General features: G+C 41.5%; 2 protein-coding genes across 4 annotated transcripts in view; one reads left to right on the plus strand and one right to left on the minus strand.

Moving 5' to 3' along the window:
• Nucleotides 1–6,744, plus strand: part of LHFPL6 (LHFPL tetraspan subfamily member 6) — a 26,632-nt gene extending 19,888 nt beyond the window's left edge. For both annotated transcript variants that reach the window (XM_061622412.1, XM_061622411.1), the window contains exons 3-4: nucleotides 2,517–2,615; nucleotides 4,402–6,744. In XM_061622412.1, the coding sequence (XP_061478396.1) occupies nucleotides 2,517–2,615; nucleotides 4,402–4,520 (218 nt within the window). In that variant the 3' untranslated portion in view covers nucleotides 4,521–6,744. The remainder of the gene's footprint in view (nucleotides 1–2,516; nucleotides 2,616–4,401) is intronic.
• Nucleotides 181–24,131, minus strand: NHLRC3 (NHL repeat containing 3). 2 transcript variants are annotated; one of them, XM_061622408.1, is made up of 7 exons: nucleotides 23,950–24,131; nucleotides 20,616–20,762; nucleotides 17,905–18,055; nucleotides 15,800–16,000; nucleotides 12,980–13,071; nucleotides 10,499–10,611; nucleotides 181–9,021 (listed from the first exon to the last, which is right to left on the minus strand). In XM_061622408.1, exons 1-7 carry the CDS (start codon nucleotides 24,055–24,057, stop codon nucleotides 8,844–8,846), a joined length of 990 nt encoding a protein of 329 aa, XP_061478392.1. In that variant the 5' UTR covers nucleotides 24,058–24,131; the 3' UTR covers nucleotides 181–8,843. The 2 variants fall into 2 exon arrangements, with proteins under 2 accessions (XP_061478392.1, XP_061478391.1); XM_061622407.1 differs by having other exon boundaries at nucleotides 181–9,072.
• Between the last annotated feature and the right edge of the window lie 99 nt (nucleotides 24,132–24,230).

Here is a 24,230-nt window from a genome sequence, read left to right on the forward strand (position 1 = left end):
CCTTCAAAATTTACACTGATACAAATTTTGCAATGCAGTTCCCCAATGTTTACAAAAATGCAGATGTTAGGGGAAAGTGTGCATGAAAATATATTATATGATGAGAAACGGCTTGCAAAAATGTGTGCATGAGTCAAAACTGCCTACAAGAATGTGTTTATTAGGAAAGATTCACACTAGAATGGTGGAGAATTTTAATATTTTTTAAAAAAATTCACATTTCTACAGAAATTTGGAGAACTGAATTTAAGATTGGGAAAAAACAAAGAACCAAAATCCACAGAACTTTCTATCCCTAACTAAGTGTTACCATTTAGATTACTTAACCCCTTTCACTAGGCCAGTTGCTACTTGATCCAGCATGGGCAAAGTATGCTCCTGAGTTGTAAAACAAGGGTAAAATTTAAGTAAAATGACCTCATTGTGATGGAATGCAAGATATGGAAAACTGGAAATGGTTTTAATTCCTTTCCTGCGCTGCTCTTTCTCAGAAATTGATAAATGATAAATGCATGCTTCTGAAAGACCACAAGAGAAATAAATTATACAATATATGTCTTAAAAAATATATCCATAATACAATATCCAGATTAACTTCAGCAAATAATGTCTAATATATTTACATCAAGCTCATTAATGCATACTTTCAATCCAGCTATATCTAATAGTTCCCCTCTGCCTGTTCCAGCATTGAAGTAATTTATTGAGGATTTCTTTTAATATCCTTAAACCCTATTATCTCTATTGCTAATGAAGTAGGTAAATTTAAGACAGCTAACCCAGCCCTTATTTCCTCATATTTGAATTAATGGCATATATTTCCTTTTCCAGCATCGTACAATTAAGTATTGTGCTATAATCAACAAACCGAAAATTAGTTTGCTTTCTTGTCTCATTGCAAGAGCAGGTAGTTATCCAAGAATTACACTGCAATCTGATGCATGTTTGCTGAGGATCAAGCCTCACTTTTGCAATGGGGCTTACTTCCAGGAAAGCATGCATAGGATTGTAGCTTAACAGTGCAATCCTGTACATGTCTATTCATAAGTATGTTCCACTGAATTCAGTGGAATTTACTCTCAATCAAGCGAGTATAGGATTGTATCCTTACAGTGCAATCCAATACATGTCTACTCAGAAGTAAGCTCTGTGGGGTTCAATGGGACTTACTCCCAGGTAAGCATATATTGGATTGCTGCCTTAGCCTTTTAAGCTTCAGTGGAATGGAGATGTCAGTTATATACTTAATCTTACGAGTCATCTGTTTCTAGAATGTAGAAATATATGAACAATATATGAAGATCTCTTCTGATACAGTTACATCACTAACAAATTGAGTTAGCATTAGGGTGGCTTTTTAATCCACTAGGGGTGCAATCCAAGTCATATACATGCTGGGCTGAGGGGAGGCAGATTCCTGGCTGAGCCACTGCTATTACTGAAAATATTGATAAGATACTAGTAATTTCTTTTTCTCAATAGTTTTTCCTATGTATAAATCTCTCTGCAGTTAATTGCTTTAATCACATTAAGTGACATTGATCCCATTCATCAAAAAAACCCATTAAAAATTCCTAAGGGAATGTTTCAGGACTTCCATACTTTCTGAACCTATTCCAAACCAATGCACACAGTTTTAACAACTATATTTTTATAACTGTTATTTCATTTTAATTTAGTTTTTCCATGGTAGATACTTCAAAGGAATTTTAATTCATTATAGTTTTTTTAGAAGGACAGCATTAGCTGCTTCCTATCTGACCCGTTCTATTAAAGCTTGTAATTGGATTGCATAATACTCATCTTTCAGAGTAAGAAACCTCAAACCACCTTTCTTTCTGCTTATGTTGGAACTGTTCTCATAGATGCTCAACAGTAAAAGAGACTTCTTTCCCATTTTTCCAGTTGTAATTTTAAATTTACAATTGAAATTGGTAAAGTCCAAAATAAAAAACAGTAACTTGGGAATCGTCCTCATTTTAATTAGAGAAATCATTCCCATTCATTTCCACAGAGGGAGCCATCTTAGTGTGCTGCATCCAAAACAAGAGAGCTTTTAAGCACCTTAAAGACTTAACTTTTAAAACTTATTAAGGCATCAGCTTTTATGGACTAGAGTCTGCTTCATTAGATGCATGAAGCATTATCTCAAGTTGGCAGATGTATAGATGTGGGTGTAAAAAGAACAGAAAGAAATACAAAAAATACAGAGTTATGACAGTTACATTAAAGCTCAAATATATGCAAACATGAATACTGCTTTTGTTTTCCATTCATGATACTCAGTACAGCATTTACCACCCTGGGAACCTATAGGTGGAAGGCTGGGTTATAAATGCAATAATCATAATTTGTGACAGAAGCTCCACTTAAGCCAATTCAAAGACTAACAGCTGGTGATAATGATCAAGGTGGCTTGCTGTTTATGAAAACTCCATCTTGTAAATACAGAATTCCTGTGCTTTGCAAATGTCTGGAGACCTGTTGTTGCTTTCTCCTCTGTGTTTTGTCTGCAGGGTTATTAATTGGTTCTGGTTGTGCTCTCTATCCTCTGGGCTGGGACAGTGAAGAAGTCAGGCAGACCTGTGGTAACCTTTCCAACCAGTTTGAACTAGGTAAGTGACTGCCACTGGAGGTATCATCCACACAGCAGGTTTAATGAAAGTAACAATTTTGACCAAGCCTGCTAAAGTAGGCTCCATGATCCATTTACGCCTCTCTGCTGTGAGCACCAAATTTCTGTCGCTACCAAATTTAGGTGAATTGCCACCAGCCTCCTATGTTACAGAGTACAAAGCCTGTCTGCTTTGAGAACCTGCCAGGGTTTTTTTTATTTGTGGTGTGGTGCACACCCTCTCTCTCTCCTCCCATCTGTAGCTTCCAGGCTTTCAGAAGCCTTATGAAGTTGCTGGTGGGTGATTCCCGTCAAAAACTTCCAAAGCAGAGAGTTGATTTGGGATTGCACTCTACAGCGTGGTTTCCAGGTGTCGTCATAGGGTATGTGCAAAGTGCTTAAGAAAGAGGAGGAGAGGGATTTGCTACCTGATGCATTGTATCCAAGGACCTAATGCTTCCATTACTTAAGAGTGGACAACTCACATCACTCAGATTCTCGACTGCAGGAATTGGAATCATTCAGGCTGTCCCTTATGTTGTTGTCTCAAGTGCTAGGAAGCAGTAGAGAAAGCTGAAGTCTGTCCAGATCAATAAGCAGCCCAACATGCTACTGTGTAGAACAGAGATGCCGGGATGCAATGTGTCCGGATTGCAGGGAGAGAGGAGGTCACCCAGGGAGCAACTTGGATCTCTTAAAGACCCTAAACAAACTATTGGGGCAGAAGTGCTTGCCTCCTAACAAAACAATTAATGGCAACTTAGATGGCAATTGTACTATACATTTAAAGCGCATGACTTCCCCCAAAGAATCCTGGGAACTGTAGTTTGTTAAGAGTGCTGGGAATTGTAGCTCTGTGAGGGGTAAAGTTCAGCTCCCAGGATGGGGAAAACAATCCGCTTTAAATGTATGTAATGACAACAGAAGATTTATGCAACTTTAAAGTTGACAATGAGGACCTTGAACTTGTCAAGGATTATCAATACCTCGGCACAGTCATTAACCAAAATAGAGACAATAGTCAAGAAAATAGGAGGCTAGGACTGGTGAGGGCAGCTATGAGAGAACTAGAAAAGGTCCTCAAATGCAAAGATGTGTCACTGCACACTAAAGTCAGCATCATTCAGACCATGGTATTCCTGATCACTATTGGATGTGAAAGTTGGACAGTGAAAAAAGCGGGTAAGAGAAAAATCAACTCGTTTGAAATGTGGTGTTGGAGGAGAGCTTTGCAGATACCATGGACCGCAAAAAAGACAAACTGTGTGTTAGAACAAATTAAACCAGAACTATCATTAGAAGCTAAAATGATGAAACTGAGGTTATCATACTTTGGACACATAATAAGACATGATTCATTAGAAAAGATGATAATGCTGGGAAAAACAGAAGGGAGTAGAAAAAGAGGAAGGCCAAACAAGAGATGGACTGATTCCATAAAGGAGGCCACAGACCTGAACTTACAAGAACTGAACAGGGTAGTTTAAAACAGATGCTATTGAAGGTCACTGATTCATAGGGTCGCCATAAGTCATAATCGCCTTGAAGGCACATAAATATCCAATTTTAATATTCATGTCCCATGCCCCCCAAATGACCACATGCCTTGTGAGTGGGGACTAAACAAAGACCCCTTCTGCCACATAACAAAAATGCACCGCTTTGTTCTTCATGGTGTCTCCTTAAATTATTACAATTTGCATTTTTTAAAAAAATCATGGAAACACAATGGTGAAAACCATCTTAATAATATTGCCCTTTTTGTGTGTTCTTTCGTTTACCTGTAGGCACCTGTGAAATTGGCTGGGCTTACTATTGTACTGGAGGAGGAGCAGCCGCTGCAATGCTGATCTGCACTTGGTTGGCCTGTTTCTCCGGCAAGAAACAGAAACAGTACCCTTATTGAGGCCAGAAAGACCCAGAACAAAGAGAACCAATTTGGGGGAGGGGCAGGGGGGAGAAAGGAAAATAAATGAGCATGCAAACCTTCCTTGGAAAGATGCATTAGCTCTTCCCTGTAGTTAAATCAATATCATAGAAACGAGGAATTTGTGGGATGCTGTGAATGGTGGGGTTCTCTGTAATTTAGGGGCATAAATCAAGAATCTCACAGGGCTTATGGTTTTATTCCTAGCCTATTGTGGTGCAGTAGAAATACAGGAAGCATTCTTGGGGGGGGGGAGAACATGATGGGCTTTTAAAGCAGACCATCAATTGAAAGGATTAAAAATATGTGGGAAGACAAGGATGTAGCCTTAAAAAGAAGAAGATTCTTTCACATGACAGGAAACTGGACATAAAGAGGGCATTTCTTAACAGCTGGTTTTCCTGGCGTGATTGGCCACGTCACCTGCCGGGTGCATGGAGGGCTTCTGTTTTCAGGCCTTAAAAGTATTCGCCTTTAGAGGCTCCCCCAGTCTGATGTGTTGGTCCCATTTGGAGTTCTCTTTGACATGAGACTCCTGGAAGCACATCAGCCTAACTTTGCACAGACACTTTCCCTTCAGATAGACACAACCTAACCTTCCAGATTACTTAAAATGTATCAGGCTCCAACTAATTGGACCAGTTTGCCTGTCCACGTGCCATGAAGCAGTCTGGAATAGTCGCTCACTGTGGAAGGCGTTAATTCTCAGGCAAGTGGCCAAGTCTTTTCACCCTTTATCTAAAAAGCACAGAATTCCATATCAGCCTTTTCTCTTTTCACAAATGCACACATCAACTCACTCCTTTGTTTTCACCTAACAGTCAGATATAGCCAAAGTACATATCATACACTACATTTGACAGACTAGCATTTGTGTGTAATGAGAGCCCAATCCTCTTTTTTTATGCATGAAAAGCTAGTTTTCTGTGGGCGATTTGGAGAAATACGGGGGTTGGGAAAGAGTTCGGCATAGGTCTATCCCATCTCTCCAGTTCCAAAAGCCCCCTCGGGAAACAGATTTGCATGCCAAAAGGGGTGTTAAACTATCATTACAGACATTTATCATGTGTGCATATGGCCTATACTTTCTTCACGCACTCAATGTCACACATATGCAGAGGTTTCTCTTGATTCACAGATGGAAATACATGTCCAGAAACAATTCCTGATTCAGACCCCGTCTTTCTCCATGTTTAGTCATGTGCACTAATGCAACATATTTTCCTATCCTTTAAGCACAATACACACACACCTGCAACTCCCATTTGTATGCACTTCCAGTTTTAGACATGCTTTACACACACTCTCCGCCCTCCCCACCAATACAAGCTCTTTGTTTTTGATCTTTACATTCACTCTAGAGAGAAGTAACAAAGATCAAGGTATATCTCATTTCCTTCCTTCACAAGGTGGCTTCTGATGTTCACCTGAAGTAGCAACAGAAGAAATGCAATGGAGTTGCTTCCTCCATGGCCACTCTTTTAGCTCTCATGTAAAGGGGAGAGGTGTGCATTGATTGCTGCAAGATGCATGTTCCCCTTGGCATGGACAGAGTGTGCGTAGTGTCATCACGCAATACTTAAGTCATGGCAAGAGAGAGAAGTTATTCCTGTTTACTTGGACTTTGTTTGCTTTGAGACCACTGCACTCATGCTTACTCCATTGGGCAATAAAGCGCTCACACAAAAGTACCGTGGAGCAGAGCAGTTGCAATGAATACTCCATGCACTTATCATCTTTATTTTTTTGGCACTAGACGATTTGAATTTCAGTATTATACCACATTTTAAACTAAAAACCCTAATGGACTAACGGGCCATTTTTTCAGTATTTTATATAATCTATGTACCTGTGTTCTCAAGTTTTATGAATAGACTTTTCACACCTATATAAATTTTATTAACCTCAGTGTTTTTCAAGATTCTTACAAAAATGCAATATTTTACTCAGCATACGTAGCCTTTTAGATAGGAATATTCTATGAAGGGCCGTAAGAGGACAGTTCTGTCCAATGAAAATTGTGTGTGTGGCACAGTAGAATATTACTACTTATGCAAAAGCAATGACAAGCATCTTCCAACTTTTGTTACTAATAGTTAGGTAATTATTGCTGTATTGTACTGTATTGTTTAATATTCATCTTTGTAATATAATATGTATGATTTTGTTTGTATTTTAGAATCTGTAAATAAATGTCTTCCCTACAATACCTCAGCTGTACTGCAGATCAGTTTCCCCCCCCCTTTAAGAGCTATGGCTTTTCCTAATGAACATAAAATGTGAGCATCTATAGGATGGTTATGACGATAAAATGGGATAACCCACATGTATGTCACTATGATCTCCTTGGAAGAGAAGAGCAGTTTATAAGAGTAAAATAAAAAACACTGGCAGTAATGGCAAGATATCTTATGAGAGGAGACTGAGATTTCTCCTCCAGGTACTATCCTCCAAAGTTATGCCATTTTCCATTTAAAAAACCATTCTAATTTCACATACAATGAAAAAACTTAACATTCATATTTGGATCCTAGATCCAAAACACCAACCTTTACTGTGAAAAAGTTTCCAAGACAATTACATTCCTCCAAATTAAACCAGCAGGATCTTCAATATAAAGAAGCGTATATTGTCCTTCAAAGTCTATTAAACAATCAACATAAAAAATGTGACCTCTTTCCAGCCATGGCGGTGTTGCCATAGATAACAAGGGAGCACATATTCCCTAGAAATATGAAGAATGTGCCAGCCCCAGTTGCAGAGCACTACAGCCTTACCATCTTGCAGCTGATAATAGGAAGATATATCAGCGGATGGGTACATATCGTCAAACTTCATCTCCTTTGATGGGGCTCAAAATATTTTCTATTGACAATGGAATTCAAACTCCACATTGAAGAGGATCAACATATGTAACTTACTTAACTCAAAGTACTTTTGAGCACACAATTCTTAGGGCTCCCTAACCCACCTTTTCCTCCTGTACCTTTTGTCTCAGATAATAAGGGAGGGAGCAATTATTTTAGACTTCCAATATACATTTTAATAATTAGCTACTTTAAATGTAAGATCTCAAAGTTGGGCACACATCACCCAACATGGCCGAGCTTGGTCCACTGACTCGGGGCAACCCATTCAGAGGTAAAGTTGTAACTCCTTGTACGGACTCGCTACCAAACTGACTTTGGTATATGATGTCTGAATTGCCCCCCAAGACATATAAAGAAAAGAACAAAAGAAACAAGTGGAGTGTGTCCACAAGATGCTGCAGTCAATCTTGTGTCTCTGGGCTCAATTGATAGATGTGTTTGTTGCATCAACACAACATTTCAAGGTGCAGTCTTTTAGATTGACACCTAAGGCTTTGAAAAGAAATTCTAAAGCAGCCCTCAAACTGTTTGGGGCTTCTCTTCAAATTTTTACAGCACCAGTCTGTACTGGTGCTTTACAAATAACTAAAAAGAATTCCAGGAAAGGGGAAGAAAAAACATTTAAAACCCCACAAAAGACATAAATGTCACACAAAGCATACGAAGAGAAGTGGGAATGTAAACAATACCCCAAATAACAACAGTTGCAATGTGAGAATTTGGTTTGGAAGTCAACAAACTTGAATATCTTGGTCATTCTCCAAAGCTACAGGAGGCTGAATAGTCCCAAGAGAATTTAAAAAAGATACTACTATGCAGACAAATTTCATAGTGGTGTACAAAAACACAGAAACAATATAATTCAGCAAATCGGCGAGTAAAGAATTTCTGGGAAAGAAGTATTTTCAGAATGACACTATGGAGAGGGCTGAACTTGTCTTGGAAGAGAATTCTGGAGCACGGGGACTGCCAAAGTGATGGACAGCTAGTCTAGGTTCCCTGAAACAGGGCTTCACATACAGACCAGACCAGCCTCTTTTCTCCCATTCGGAGAAAAGCAGTAAGGCTCCTTGGCTGAGATTAAGCAGCTACAAATAAAATGGAAAATTGTGATCACATGAAGAAGTTGCTTTTTCCAAACATAGGATGGCTCATGGAAGCTGCACTAAACCAGTATTTCTTGAAGGAGTCCTCTGTAAAGTTTACCTTTATATGATGGAAAATCAGAAACGGCCGATATACCAACTTAAAAAAAAAGTCTATAAAACGCAGCTAACATGAAACTTATCACCACTTAAAATCCCCGAGAAAATGAAACCAATGTGCAATTCAAGTTAACAAAGTTAATCCAAGGGTTCTTGCGTTACATAGCCGACAGCCTTCCAAGAGAGGAAAGATTCCAGACGTTCCTTGTGCAGTGTGAAAGATGCTGTCAGTATAAAGGCACATACTTCTGAACTTGCTGGGCTCCAATTTCTGCCACATAAATTGCTCCAGTTTTCTTGCTGACATCCAGAAGATGGGGCTTGACTTCTTTTGCAAGTTGAATTGTATCCACCACAACACAGTCCTCAATTGAGCCTACTGGTGGGGCAGCCAAAATCGACACCCTGTCAATATTGATGTGTGCTACAATCATATACTTCTCATCAGGAGTTAATCTACAAGGAGAAGGGGAGTGAGCAGGCAGCGGTGAGGGGGAGAAAGAGAGACTAATGAAAAGGAATTCAAATTCAGTTTGGACCCAAAATACCCAAGTATGAAGAGAATCTACTTTTGCTCATGCTGATTTATGTGTTCCCTTCTGTTAGCAGATCCCCATGCCACCTGAAAAGCTGCTCTGGAAGGTCCCCTTACAATTACCTGTTGATCTTACTGGTGGGATCTAAAGGATTTCCTGACCCTCTGCAGCCAGTTTTTGGCAGGGAAACACACATTCTCCCACACTCCCTTGAATGACAGTCCTTCCCGCTATGCAGGCTCTCTGGAACCAAGCTTGAGTCTCAACATTTCTAGCCATCTTTCTTGAGGGAAGGGGTTAACAATGTTTAATTTTTTTGCCCAACCTGCAAGTTATTCTTATGGACACAGATCCCAATGAACGGAGGGAAAACACTACACCTATGTGGCAGCCTAATTAATGTATTTCCAAAGTATCATGGGATTACTCCATGGGGAAGCAGCTTCCACACTGCCACGGGTGCACATGAATGGAACCAATATTAAGCTCACATGTGGTAAAGCTCAAATGGCTGTAGATAAGGAGTTCAAAATTATGGAAATGCCCAATGGGTTGGATCCAAAAATTCCCTTCTTTTCATGGAAGGAGTCCTTCCGCTTGTAGAAAGGCCTTTGATCTAGTGGAGCCACTTGGTAACAGAACTGGGGCAGGGAGCAATTTTTCACCAATTCCTGATCCTGTCGGTAGCCACCCACCCATGCCATCTCCTACACTGTTCCCGAGGGCCCGTCCCTCTTCAGAGTAGAATTTCAGGGGGCACCATGAAAGCCACCTCCCCTCTTCCATTTACAGATGACAGGAGCATCCTTTCCATGATCAGAACTCCATGTACAGAATTGTTGAATCCAATCCAAGTGCCATTCAAAAGTCAGGCAGCAATTTAAAAGCTTAACTGACAGTTTTCGCAGCCGAATCCAGCTTTTTACATGCAATAACCCTTCTGACAAGAAAAGGGCCACAGAAAAAGCAACTTCTACCACCTGTCTGGCATCTTATATTCATATGAACTTACAGAAATACAACATGCAAATTATTTGGGTAGAGCACTAATGAGTCACCTCTCCTCTTTGAAGCCAGATTTATACTTTAAGGCTTCTTACAAAGCAGTGAGAAAAGCCAATTTATACCTTACAACATTGAACCCACTGGAGATTGAACCCACTGGATCAAACACTGGTATACTCACAGTGCTGCATAAAATGTACATTGGATCGAATGCAGGCACTGAGGCTCCTCATCAGCTACTTTATACAGAAGTTCTTCACAATCTATGAGAGTCCTGCTCAGTTGAGAAGTCTCCCTGTCCACCTACCGCACAGATCTGCAGGCAAGCTACAATACTATACCTGACAGAAGAAGGGCCATCTTGCGTGAAGCAGCGATTCCAAGAGCCCAACCATTCCCCTGTGGTTTTCTGAAAAGCCTGGATTCTCCAATTGGCTCTATCGGCAACCCATACCTATTGCAAGCACAAGACCTGTTCTTAGCCACTTTTTAAACAGTATCTCAGCAATCCTGTGTATACTCTGTAAGTGCAGATTCCCACAAGTGGAAGAAAGACTATTCCTGGCAACCTTGAAATTATTAACTATGAAAGCATGTGACCATTTAAATTTTTTTTAGGTATTCTAAATCAGGGGTCTTAACCTGTGGTCTAGGGAATCTATGGACAGGCTTCAGGAAGTTTGTGAATCAGATGCAAAAAATGATTATTTTTCTTTGATTTCCTTCCTGTTACTTGCCAAATTTTGTGTCTATGTGCGTTTTTCTGGAGAGGGAGTCTATAGCTTCCGTCAGATTCTCAAATGGTCCATGATTCTCCTAAAAGTTTAATGTTTTAAATTTTTTATTCTGTTTTCTTCTATTGCTTGGCTATTTGCCTCTCTGAGCCACTTTGGGAGGAAGAACAGGATAGAAATTTAGTAAAAGAGATAAGATGGGCATCATATATAGTCCTTAGCAAGCTTAACATTATTTCACGACTGATTGCTATATACCTTCTTTTGACAATGTCTGTGAAAATGAGCTTTTGATTTTTAAATCTCTCAACAAGCAAATCTGAAAAAAAATGTATAGGCTGTCCTCCATAAAAGGATATAAGGCCAGGGGTGCTACCAGGGCTGTTAGGCTTCATTTAGGAACAGAGCAACCAGACCTCTGGACAAATGTTTGAGTATCCCCAAAATATATACAGTATATCTCTAGCCCATGCTGGACTGGGAAAGAGTGCAAGCAACATATATATATGATAGTGAACCTCACCATCCAGTCATCACGTGAGCTCAAAGGATAGTAAATAGTGTGTGAACTGGCAGTGCTGGTTTGAAAGCAATCTGTTAATATAACAGGCTGGTATCAATTAGAGTTCTTTCCCTGCTAGCCACTGCTTTTGCCAATCCATCTTTTCCCCTTGGAAAAATATTGACATCAATATCTTTAAAGGAAATTGCAATGAAAGTATCAATAAAAGGTAAAGGTGTCCCCGCACTTATAGTGCGAGTCGTTTCTGACTCTTAGGGTGACGTCTTGCGACGTTTACTAGGCAGACCGTATATATGGGGTGGGACTGTCAGTTCCTTCCCCGGCCTTTCTTTACCCCCCAGCGTATGCCGGGTACTCATTTTACCAACCACGGATGGATGGAAGGCTGAGTGGACCTCGACCCCTTTTACCGGAGATTCGACTTTCTCCTTCCGTTGGAATCGAACTCCGGCCGTGAGCAGAGCTTTGGCTGCGTTACCGCCGCTTACCACTCTGCGCCACAGAGGGTCTGAAAGTATCAATAAGATCAATATTTTTAGATGCAGATTTTTAAAAAAATCCGCTCCAAAAAATAGCAGCAGAAAATTATTACATAAAAATCTAATCTGCAATGATAGCAAATTCAATACCAAATTCAAACTGGGCAGAATTCTAGCACATCCCTACACACTGCTGCCTCAGGTTCTGTGATGAATTGTTTCACATGCCACTGCTGAAATCACAGCAGCCACACAAACAGTATCCACTTTGTGGTGGTGGTGCTAGTTCACAAAAATTGTGCCTGTGTGGTCGAACAGCAAGCTCAAAAACAGCCCCATGTGCTTCCACAATGGCCACATGAGAGCTGCTGGGGAAATTGGTACTCACCGCCCAGTGCTCTGGGTGTGTGAGACTGTTCTGCATTTCCTGTGAGCTTTTATGAACTTGGCATGTTGTACAGGGTCTGACAAGTACGCACAGTTCCTCCTAGCTGTAAAAATCCCAAGTAAGCCTATTTTCCACATATAATTTTGTGAACAAGAGTTGATGCAATTAGATTCAGTACATCTGTATAGTACTAACATTCAAGCACTCATTTCTTTGTGCAGTTCAAACTCTTTGATAAAGATAGACTGGACTATCCAATTAACAGGTAAGGAAAGGGGGGACATGCCATAAAAGCCTGTACACACTAGGGGTGATATTCAAGTAACATGTCCCATCAGCACAATGGGACTTCCCCCTCCTCCCCCCCACATGCCCCACACCCTCCTCAAATCAGCTCTGGAGGATTGGGAGAATGCCTAGAACAGATTTAGGGGGTGCATGGGTGGAGGAAAGGGGGAAGTTCCATCGCCCAAGGAGAAATATTTGCACTGACATAACTACTTAGGACTATGCTGGATACAACCCTCTGGTTCTTCTGTAGTCAGGCTCCTGGAACCAACTCCTGCAAAGCCCTAAAGCTCCAATCCTAATGTACTTGAAAGTAAATTAATAGACCTTTAATTTCAAGTGAAATATTTCAAGATCTGGGTATTCTGACATTTTATAAAACTGTAGCACAGCTATCACAGCAATTTTACCCGTTCAACAGAGTCTACCGTTACGCTGTGCGGAATCTTGAACTGTGCGGTGCTGGAACCATTTTCTCCATGCAGCCATAAAATCTGTAAGTCTGCAGGAAGAAAGCAGTTGATCAAACACCATACATTGCTATCAGCATTAAATTAGACAATTCTATTGCTTTAATTCTTATTGTTGTTATGGGTCTTCAAGTCGACTACGACTTATGGCGACCCTATGAATCATCAACCTCTAACAGCATCTGTCGTGAACCACCCTGTTCAGATCTTCTAAGTTCAGGTCTGTGACTTCCTTTATGGAATCAATCCATCTCTTGTTTGGTCTTCCTCTTTTTCTCCTCCCTTCTGGTTTTCCCAGCATTACTGTCTTTTCTAGTGAATCATGTCTTCTCATTTGGACACAATGAGAAGTATGATAAATATGATATTAATTGTTATAGCAATTTCAAAAAGAGAACTTTAACATTAGCCCTGTTCCTCCTGAGACTGGTGAAATATCTGTCAGTGGAAGACAGTTTATATGTAAGGCCTGCAATTTAATATTGTGCATGTTCAACAAGACTACACTGGTACCCAGGAATAGTCTACTACAGGACAGACACAAAGGAGAATGCAACATAACACTGTTTGTCGTCATCTACAACTCCCAACTAAAACCACTCTAATGTATCATCAAGGCTAGATATAACGTACAACTCAACCAGGACGTTTATCCTTCTCTCATAGGAAGAAAGGTGGTAGTCCTGTACTTACTTACAGATAGCCTCCCAATCTAAAACACCTACTCACCAGCAAGCCACTTAAAAAAAAAAGACACAAAGATAGGAACCAGACCCTACATCAAACCCAGATGCCAGCTCTGTCCCCATGTCTCTTCTGGCAGTACTATTACAAGACCTAATAACATCAGCCACAATATCACCAGATCATTCATCTTCCAATATAATAAATTCCCTTATCCACCAGCAATGCCCTTCTGCATTCTACATCAAACAAGCAAGCTAGTCCCTACACAAGGAATCAGTTGGACACACACATCAGAAATGGCAACATTCATAAACCAGGAGGAAAACACTTCACTCTAAGATCAGTTGCAGTGGATCCTGGTAAAGTGATCATACTTGGAAAAAAAATGGAAATTCAAAAGGGAGGCTCTAGTGTGAAGCTGCTGGAACTAAAATTCATCAAGATATTCAGTTCTATTCATCTAGGTTTGAACAGAAACAATGCTTTCCTTTTCTACAAGAGAAGCTAACTTAGCATTGCCAAGCTAATACAACCATCATCTATCTCTGCTGTTGGAAAGCAGAGGTGCGAACCCTCCAGCCCATGGACCAATCCTGGCACACCAGGGGGTCAAAGTTGGCCTGTGAGGTAATTTCCTCCAAAACACGCCTATCTGTCCATCAGCTAACATCACTGGGTGAGCAGAGAGTGCAATTCTGCTCAGTATACCTGCATGTGCTAAGAACAGGGGCATGCAGCCAAAGCACAGTGCAGCACAGTGTCACCTGACATCACTATGACGTCCAGTGGCTGACAGGTGGGCAGCCCTGCTCACTTGTCAAATCTGGCCCTCCAGTGGTGAGGAGATAAGTATCTGGCTCACCAGCAGGAAAAGGTTCCCCACCCCTATAAAGGTCACTGAACGTATTTGGCATACATTCTAGCTCTAACTGAATTGTCGCCACTTGTACTTCTTGCATTTCAGTTCCCTTTGACCCCACTGCTTACAACACCTTACAACCATATGTATATATACCTGTAACTGGGGGTTACACTGGATGTACCTGATGAACTCCAGTCCATGAAAGGTTACACCATAATCAATGTTGTTAGTGTTTAAGGTGCCACAAGACTGTTTTTGATACAATAGACCAGGGCGGGGAACCTATGGGTCTCCATATGTTGTTGGACTACAACTCCCCATCCTCCCTGATCACTGGCTATGCTGGCTGCGGCTGATGGGAGCTGGGAGTCCAGGAACATCTGGAGGGCAACAGGTCTCCCATCTCTGCAACAGACTAACATGGCTAGTCCTCTGGAAAGTCAATACAAGTCATATAACATGCATGTTAATGGGTAGCTAGCCTACAATACCACAAGGTGATTTTCCTGGACAAAGATGTAGGAAGAAGAATAATGTATATTTGCACTAGAGGTACCTCCTTAAAAAGCCAAACCAAGAGATTGCATCTATCAGTGTTTATCCACACAACACATTCCAGCTTTCCATTTCCCATGCAGGATATCGGTATGAATAGCATACTAGGGGTAAGATCCAATGCAGTGCAAGCAAGCATCCACTCCCATTTTTAAAGACAGCATTTCCCTCTATCATAGTCTGAACGTTGAAATGCTGAGGTTTGAAATGGCTGCTCTTAAAAGCGTAAGCCTATTATAGGAGAGAGAAAAGGCTGGAAGAAATATGGAAATGATAGCCAAATAAGTGAGATGTATTGGAAGGATAATATCTGCTGCTTTAGGTGAAATAGAAACCACTTGACAAGTGTGGCTTGTGTTGTACATCGCAGAGAAAATCACTAGCGCAGTGCACTTCAAAGGGATTTGCTGTCAGCAAGCTCCACTTGCAAGGAACAATCTGGAGCAGACCCCTGTTTTTCCTTTGCATCCACAAATGACAGCACATATGATGGCAGGTGGGCAGGGCTTAGGGGCAAAAGCAGCTGCAGGGGCCAAATTAGGATCCTAGCCAGGGCTAATGAGGCCTCTGGGCTGGAGGTTCCTTACTGCTGGACAAGCACATCAAAGCCCATTTAAAAGCTTCACGTATAGGCCATTTACGTTCACTCCACTTACCTGGTGTCAGTTTGAGCAAGCGGTTGTTCATTCCTCCATCACCATCCACAATGTAGATGTCTCCATTTTCTTCCACAAAAATCTCTGCTGGCTGGTCAAACTGTAAGGGGTTTGTACCAGAACCGGCTTTACCTGCAGTACCTATGACTTGAAGAAGTTGGCCTGAAGGACTGAACTGTTTCACGGTGTGCCCATACTTGCCTGCATTAAGAAGGAGACAAAGGTTTCTCAATAAGATCGCATTTTCTCTGCAAAGCCTGCCATTTAAAGAAGAGTGAAATTGTGTAGAACTGGGCAGAACCTGGAGCAAACGTTGACAGAACTCACAGTTCTCAAATATGGCACTTTTGTACTTTGCACCTCACTTGATATTCCACCATTAATCTATTCTTGTCAGACGTTATCTCCCCATATGAGCCTGCCCGGGCATTGAGATCCTCGTCGTAAGCACGATTGGTGGGGACGCGAGATAGGGCCTTCTCAGTGGCTGCCCCCAGGTTCTGGAACTCTCTTCCTAGGGAAGCATGAATGGCCCCTTCCTTGCTATCCTTCTGTCGGCAGGCAAAGACTTTTTTATTCTGACAGGCTTTTGGATTAGAAGATGTTTAAGATAGGGCCTCAGAAGGTCTGTTGTGTTGTTCTATGGTCCTATTCTTAATGTTTTAAATTGTCTTAGTATCTTAAGTGTATGGTTTTAATGTTACGAATAGTTTAATTCTATTTTAATTGTATATTTTTGGATGTTTTTTACCTATGTGTAGTTTTTATTTGTAAGCCGCCCTGAGTTCGTTTTGGAAAAAGGGCGGGGTAAAAATAAAGATTCATTCATTCATTCCTGCTCCTTAGCCTCCTGCTGCCCATACAACCAGCATCGTCCTCCCTTCTTAAAGCACCTGAACTTATACAAACTGCAAGATTTGCACAGGCACAGAATTGTAACTTTTGAGATGAAGGCCTGGTGGTGGCAAACAGAAGCTGGGTCAACCTCTATGCAAACAGCATGACTTAGATAACTGAATTCAGAAAAATGATGCATGCATGCAACAACACTTCAAGGCTAATTCGTTTCCAAGTGTAGAAGGATCAGGCTGTAGCTATGTCAGTTGTAGTGATCTTCCTGCTAAGCTGGGTAAAGCGCTAAACAGGGGTAGTACATTGGCTCTTTCACTATCCAAAACCAATAAACACCTGCTGTCCAAATTAACAGCTATTTTTTCCTATTGAGACCTTTGAGCCTAGAATTGCGTTTTAAAATATGCAGCGCGTGTGCACTGTACGTAGGTACGTGAGCTGTTGTGCTGTAGTTAAAATGGATACTCAGTTGGATATCAGGCCCAGGAAGCTGCTGCTCCTAGAAGGACCTGCAGGGGGAGACACATCAAAGGCCTGGTTGTTTTAATCTGCCTTTCCTGACCTCTCAGCTGCAAGAACAGGGGAGAGAGAAATGTGGAGAGGCACTCTGACTACTTTCACTTACAGCTTAACAGGTGCCATTCCATTTAGTCCTGGAATGGGAGAGTCAATTGGTTAGGGCTCTATGAATGTCCCCGATGGAAGAGGGAGGCATGGTATGCAAGGCAGCAGGGAGAGGGCAACCTATGTTTGAAGCAAGTTACCAGACCATTCAGCTTTTGAAGACTCCCATCACTTGGCCAATTGTTGGTGGTGCTTTTGTATATTATCATGCAGAGTTTTGGTTCAACTTGATTTTTTAACAAAAGGAATGTTGTTCTATGAAATATCATTGAAGTATTATTCCAATATTGGTATTGTGTCTTAAAATGGACTGCTCTGTTATTTCTTGTGTCAATAGCTTTTTTTTTTACTGAATTTTCAACTTACATAACAGTGGCAAACTCCCCACCCCCAACAGGTTACACGATTTGTAAAAAGTACATTTACAGATTAACAACACATAACTAAGAGTCCAGGGTAAGTATTGTCAAAAAGAAAGCCAAGTGTTCAGTGTTGTGTTATTTTTTGTGTTGTATATCATGGCCCACGTTGCAGAAAAGGCAGCTTCTAAAATAAATCTAACCTAAAATACCACCAGCATGCTGTTTTGTTTCATTCTGGTATTATTTAGCAACAATCATTCTACATACCAGTTCCAACATCTGTGATCCACACTGAAGTTGCGTTGGGTGTGTTCAACACAAACATACCATGAGGCATTTCAATGGTAGCATTCCATGCTTGTAAGAAAAAGCCATCTTCAGAATACACAACTACCTTTGGCACATCATCACCACCTCTCTGTGAAGGTACACAAAGATAGTCGGGGAGGAGTCAGGTATTGCAGAGGGAAATCCTAGGCTTTTCTCACAAATGATAAACTCAACCAAGTACTGTAATGTCCAGTTCACACACAAAGAAAAAGCTACATTGTCTAGTAATACTGATCAATGGCTTCTCTCCATTGAGATTGCAGGAAACCTTAACGCAGATGTGCTAATGGCCCCAATGTGATACTTAAAGCCAATTTTTGGCTGAAAAGTGGGATAAAAAATTAACATCTGAAATCATCACATCTCAGTATAACAGATTTTTTGCTATGGTTAAGAACGCAAGAACCAACTTGCTAGGACCGTTTAGTCTGATACTCTGCCAGAGACAAACAGGTGCCTCTGGAAAGCTCACAGGCAGGGCAGGAAGGTGGTAGCCTTTACTCATCCTCAGCATTTGTACTTTGTACAGCATCTGTATATATTGAAACCAAACAGCTGCCTTTGGCCCTCCCCACCTAGCAGCTGCTTTCCCATTAGGCTGCAAAACAGAGGGAAAGAGAAGAGGAAGCAGAGCTATTTCAGAGCCTCCGCTGAGACACCAGCTGCCTCCGCTGAGACACCAGCTGCCTCCGCTGAGACACCAGCTGCCTCCGCTGAGACACCAGCTGCCTCCGCTGAGACACCAGCTGCCTCTGCCTCTTCCTTAACTGTCATCCAACATTATTCATTCAGGCTACCCAAACTATTTCCATCCCAAAAGTTGTTATACAAACTGTTACTTTAAAAACTGGTGCCTGAGCTTGAATCCTTGCCCCCCCCCCACACACACTTTCTATCTCCCACCCCTTTTCCTTGTGTGTCAAGTCTTTTAGATTGTAAGCCTGAAGTTCTTTGTAAGGCACACAGGAGACATTTTGGCTAAAGAGTGAAGTAAAAATGTTTTAATCCAAGGTTAGCTAACCTCTTTTGGGGGGCCTCATGTGGCCCTCCAAGCAATTTTTCCTGGTTCCACAAGATCCCACTAAATTTGGGAGCAGCAGCAAAAAAAAATCTTTTTAAAGTAGATACAGTGCTAGGGTGGACAGAAAGGGTTAAATCCCAACCACCCCTTCTCTAATCATCAGACTGATCATTTAAATGAGGGAGGGAGACAACCCCCCTCCTCAGCTGATCCAAGTGTGTATTGTATGTGGATTGGTCACACTCACTGCTGACATGCAGCCCCTGGAGGGTTGGGAAAGGGTGAATGCAGACCTCAGGCCAAAAAAAAAGGGTTAGCCACTCCTGCTGCAAACAAGCATAAAAGGTTCCAAATAGCTTCTGTCTACCACCTCATTGACTGAGAGTTCTAGAAGGCTAGTGAGGCAGAACCTCCCTTTGCCGAAGCCACACACATTCTTACTTTGCAAACTCTGCTGGCCTATTCATGCTAGAACTGTTAAGTACATCATGTTAGCTGTTAGGCTCAGAGGCCTGCAATTTCCAGGACCATCTTAAAAAGAAATTTGTCTTATACTGGCTTACATTTCAGTTCTTGAAGAGTCTTTGGTCACTGATATGTAAATACTGTTGTGTAAGTGACACGTTTTAGATATTTTAGTCACTAGGGCTACAGAATAGCTAAAGAAATTCAAACATATGTTGTACTTAAGCAATGTTCTCTGAATGTAACCACAAGGATGAGAGCACAAGTATTTGCTGTTCAAAGGTCAGTTTGTGCAGGAAAGGATCATAGTGTACACGGATGCACACTATCCAAGCGGCTGGTGAGGAAAAGATGCTGAGAGCCATTTAAAAAAAAATGACACAGAGAAGCAGAGGAAATGCAGGCTAGAAGAGAATCTTTCTAAGATCCGGCAGAAACTGTGTGTAAGAAACCGAGAGGAATGATTGGGTCTGAAAGAAAGTTCCAGTTACCTTCTGGAATAGGACTAATATGCAGTAGATAGACAGCGCAAATACAGGAAAAACTGTGGCCTTTTAAAAAACAAACAAGCCTTCATTCTTGAACTTGCAACTTGCAATCAGATCTACATCAAAAAAGGAAAGCTAAACTCTAGACCTCTGCTTTGGGAAATCTAATGCCATCAGAAAAAAGCACCACCCCTAGAAACACATAGCCCAGCATTTCCTCCACTAGGAACAAAAGTTATTGTTTGGAGCCGTCCCAGGAACTTGCCAATGTTGTTTACTTAGAACCATCATGGCTTTCTTCACTGGCACTGCTATAATGAATGGTGTTAATCAAAAGTGGTCTGTAAAGGAGTCAATAGATAGTAGGAAATGCAGGACAGGAAAGGCAGTTGGCTCACTAGGCTTCTAAGTCACAGAGTAAACATGATATGAATTTTAAAATTTTATGCGCAGTACTAGAATTTCTGGAAGAAACGTTATTTTAAAATGAAAGCAGCCACATAAATATGTTGAATTACAGCACTCACTTATTATTAACCAGTACAACAGCTACATCCCTCTAGGTAGCTCTTGCCAATCTACCCATTTTTTCATTCTTGGCAAGAACTCCAATGTTACATTTTCCTTAAACGGGATCAGTATGTAAAAAGTGGAACATCACAGTCTTTTCTTACCTGTCCTATGTAAACTAATCCATTAACGTCATCTACAGCAACACAAAATGTCTGACCAGCAAAAGGAAGGAAAGGCCAATTTGCATCAAGCTTGTACAGCGGTTTCTCTCTCCCCCAGAGAGCGTAGAAAGTCAACTGGTTTAACACCTTAAAATAAAAGTAACATTGTTAAATGGGCCATTTCCAGAGAGCAGCATTCAATATTCATCTATGACATTTTTGTCTCACCATTCCTTTAAGGTCAGTACGGGTGAGGTTTTCCCCATTTTGTTCCTTGTAAAATAGGCTAGGCTGAGAGATTGCGATTAGGCCAATGTTACGTAGGGAGTTTCATCACAAGCAATTTGAACCTAGTTTGCTTTGTACAACTCTAACATTTAGCCAGCAAGAGATTCACTGGTAACTAAAGCACTGCAAACAACCATTTTTAATAAAACACAAAACCTGTTGCATCATAATTTTATTCATAACGCACTTAATACTAGTAAGTTTAGTAGTAGTAGTAGTATTTAACTTGTTAGTTGCTTCTTACCTGAAGGACTCCAAGCAAATTACAACACATTTAAACAAATACATTATACCAAAAAGAAAAGGACAAAACCATCCCCATAATGGCCACCAGTAGCTTTGGCTAAGCACTGTACACAATTTTAAAACAGACCTCAGTCTGCAGGCTCAAAATCGAAATTGGGAGAGACAAGGAGTAGCTCTGAACCACCCCATACACACAACCTCCCTCCCCACTAAAAAACAAATGAGAATCAAGTGTCAAAATATATGCTGAAAACACAGATTGAAAAAAAGGAAGATACCAGGTGGTAGAGAATCCTGGACAACCGGAAGAAATGGATGATGGCTAGTGACAGCAAAAAGACTGCGGTTTTGTTTCCAGTTTTCAGAGTTCCATGCTGAATGACGGTCAGTGGAAGGCAAAGAAAATAAACTGCTAACCAAAACTGGAAATGAAAAGCTATCCAATGTAGCTGAGTGTGATGAGAGATTCAAGACAGACAAAAGTATTTCTTCACATATTACATAGTCAAACTGTGAAACTTGCTACCTCGAGACATGGTGATGCCCACCAACTCTGGCTTTAAGAGGATGAGACAAATTCAGGAAGGAGCAGCTGCTCCAACGCTCGCTCTCCTCTTCCCGTCTGCATTGCGTCTATCAGGCTGTGAGCCTGCAAGCAGGAGCTGCCTTCTCTTTTAATATGCATACATCATGTAGAAAATTTGAGGGGTTTCATGGGTATTTTCATGACACAGTTATAAAGCTATGGAATTCACTACCACAAGATGTGATGAGGGCCACCAATTTATAATGCTTTAAAAGGAGATTAAAGAAATTTAAGAGAGCTAGTGTGGCGTAGTGGTTAGAGTGCTGGACACGACCTGGGAGAGCAGGGTTCGAATCCTCACACAGCCATGAAGCTGACTGGGTGACCTTGGGCCAGTCACTGCCTCTCAGCCTCAGAGGAAGGCAATGGTAAAAACCCCTCTGAATACCGTTTACCATGAAAACCCTATTCATAGGGTCACCAGAAGTAAGAATTAACTTGAAGGCAGTCCATTTTTCAAAAAAAATTATGGAGGATAAGATTATCGATGACTGCTAGTCAAAATAGCTATATACTACCTCCAAGATCAGAGGCACCATGCCTCTTAATATCAGTTCCTGGAGAGTGCTGTTGCCCTCTTCTCTTGCACATAAGGCTTTTCACAGGCATACGGCTGGCCACTGTGGGAAACAGGATGCCAGGCTAGACAGGTCTGTGATCCAGTCCAGGAGGGCACTGATGTTCTTTGGAGCATGGATAACTGCATCCAGACTATCGTGGCCCAGGAAGGGGGTGCAGTTGGCACACCAATCAAGCTGGTGAAATGTGCTTCAAGCTACAGGAACCATTTAGGTCTCCAAAGACCAGGCCAGATCTACAAGCACCCCCCAACTGCAAACCTGATCGTCATGGGGAGGGTAACCCCATTCAGAACAGGATGAAACCCACTCCCTGATCAGACAGCCCATGCACCAATAGTACCTCTATTTTGCCTGGATTGATCTTCAGTTTACTGGCCCTCACCCACGCTGTTACTGACTGCAAGATACTGGCTCCATAGTGTCACCTGGATGTAATGAAAAAGAGAAATGGAACCAATTGTCACCAACGTACTGATGACACTGCATCTCAAGTCCCCAGATAATTTTGTTTCTGTGCTTTGTGTGGATAACAAAACAGAATGCTGTAGCATGCCATAGCATAGAGGGCACCTATAGTCTGGAAAAGTAGCCTTGTAGTACTGTTCTGGTCTCATAAGGGAAGAAAGTTTCAGGAACAGGGAAGTGATAAAATACATTTTTTTTTCTCCTTCACACCCAGCCTTCTCCCAATATATTGTATAACGTTAGTTACCAGCCCAAAACCAAAGCATTTTACAACTATCTTGGAGGAGTGGGAAAAGAGTACACACGCTTTGGGAAAGTAGAAAAGGGGAAATGTGGCATTTTCCCCTTCACTTCCCTTGTGAAACATCCCCATATGCTATAGGGAGGAAAACTTTTAACCTCACAGCACACATTCCCCTCAACCCTGATCCTCCTACCAGGATGCCTCTCATGGGCTCTTCCCCTGCCCTCTAATTTCCTTGTGTGTGCATGTGTGTGTTTTCAAACAACACTCTAAATTCTTCTTCTGAACTGTTCTGAAGTCATACAAGCTGCAATGGAGGGGGGGGGAGAAGATAATCTCTATCAACAGCTTTCTGCACCCCCTGAAAACTCACAGGTCCTTGCCAGGCCCTTTTAGGGTTTTAAAAAAACAACCTAAATCTTGTTTTAATTTACAAACTTTCCCTCTGTGTACACAGACACTATTACTATGTTTTGGGTTGCCCCATTTCACTTCCAAAACGAAATATCCATTATGAGGAAAACCATATAAATACAAATATGCATATTAAAATTTGAGATTTATTATTTCATAGCCTAATACAAACTCCTTTTACCAATAAGATGCTGTACAGCCAGTCTAGAACAAACATCCCTTGCAAAGGGGGAGTCCTGAAAAGTGTTTTCATATTCTAAACTGTCACTTCATCAATTAGTCAAAGGATTAATGATTGTGCAAGTTCATGCCGACAACAATCGCGAAAGGGAAGGGGCATAGGCCAGTCGCGCGCTCTCTCACTTCCATCCACCTCACAGGGCTGTTCTGAAGATACGAGGAAGGTATCCCCCTGAGCTCCCTGGAGAAAGGGGCGGGGTAAAAATGTAACAAAATAACGTTTTAGAAGTGTGCACGAATTGATCGTTGTTATTTCGCCGGCCAACCCACCTGCACCTCAGACCCTACTCTGTAGGACAGAGTTATCAGCAACACGAGAGAGGCAGCCCCTACAAGACCCGCTAAAAGCCGCCGTCGGGAATAACAAGAAACCCCCATCGAGCAGCCTCAGCAGGCAGCTACAGCTGCCACCAGCGCAAACACAACTCCTCTCTCTCTCTCGTAGAGGATGTACGCATGCTCAGCCCATCTTATACCTGCAGGGAGCGGCAGAGAAAAGCTTCCTGGGAGATAGAGTTCTCTCTTTCATTCAGAGCAAAGCAAAGTGTGGG

The sequence above is a fragment of the Rhineura floridana genome, chromosome 4 (genome assembly GCF_030035675.1).
Source record: "Rhineura floridana isolate rRhiFlo1 chromosome 4, rRhiFlo1.hap2, whole genome shotgun sequence".
NCBI lineage: Eukaryota > Metazoa > Chordata > Lepidosauria > Squamata > Rhineuridae > Rhineura > Rhineura floridana.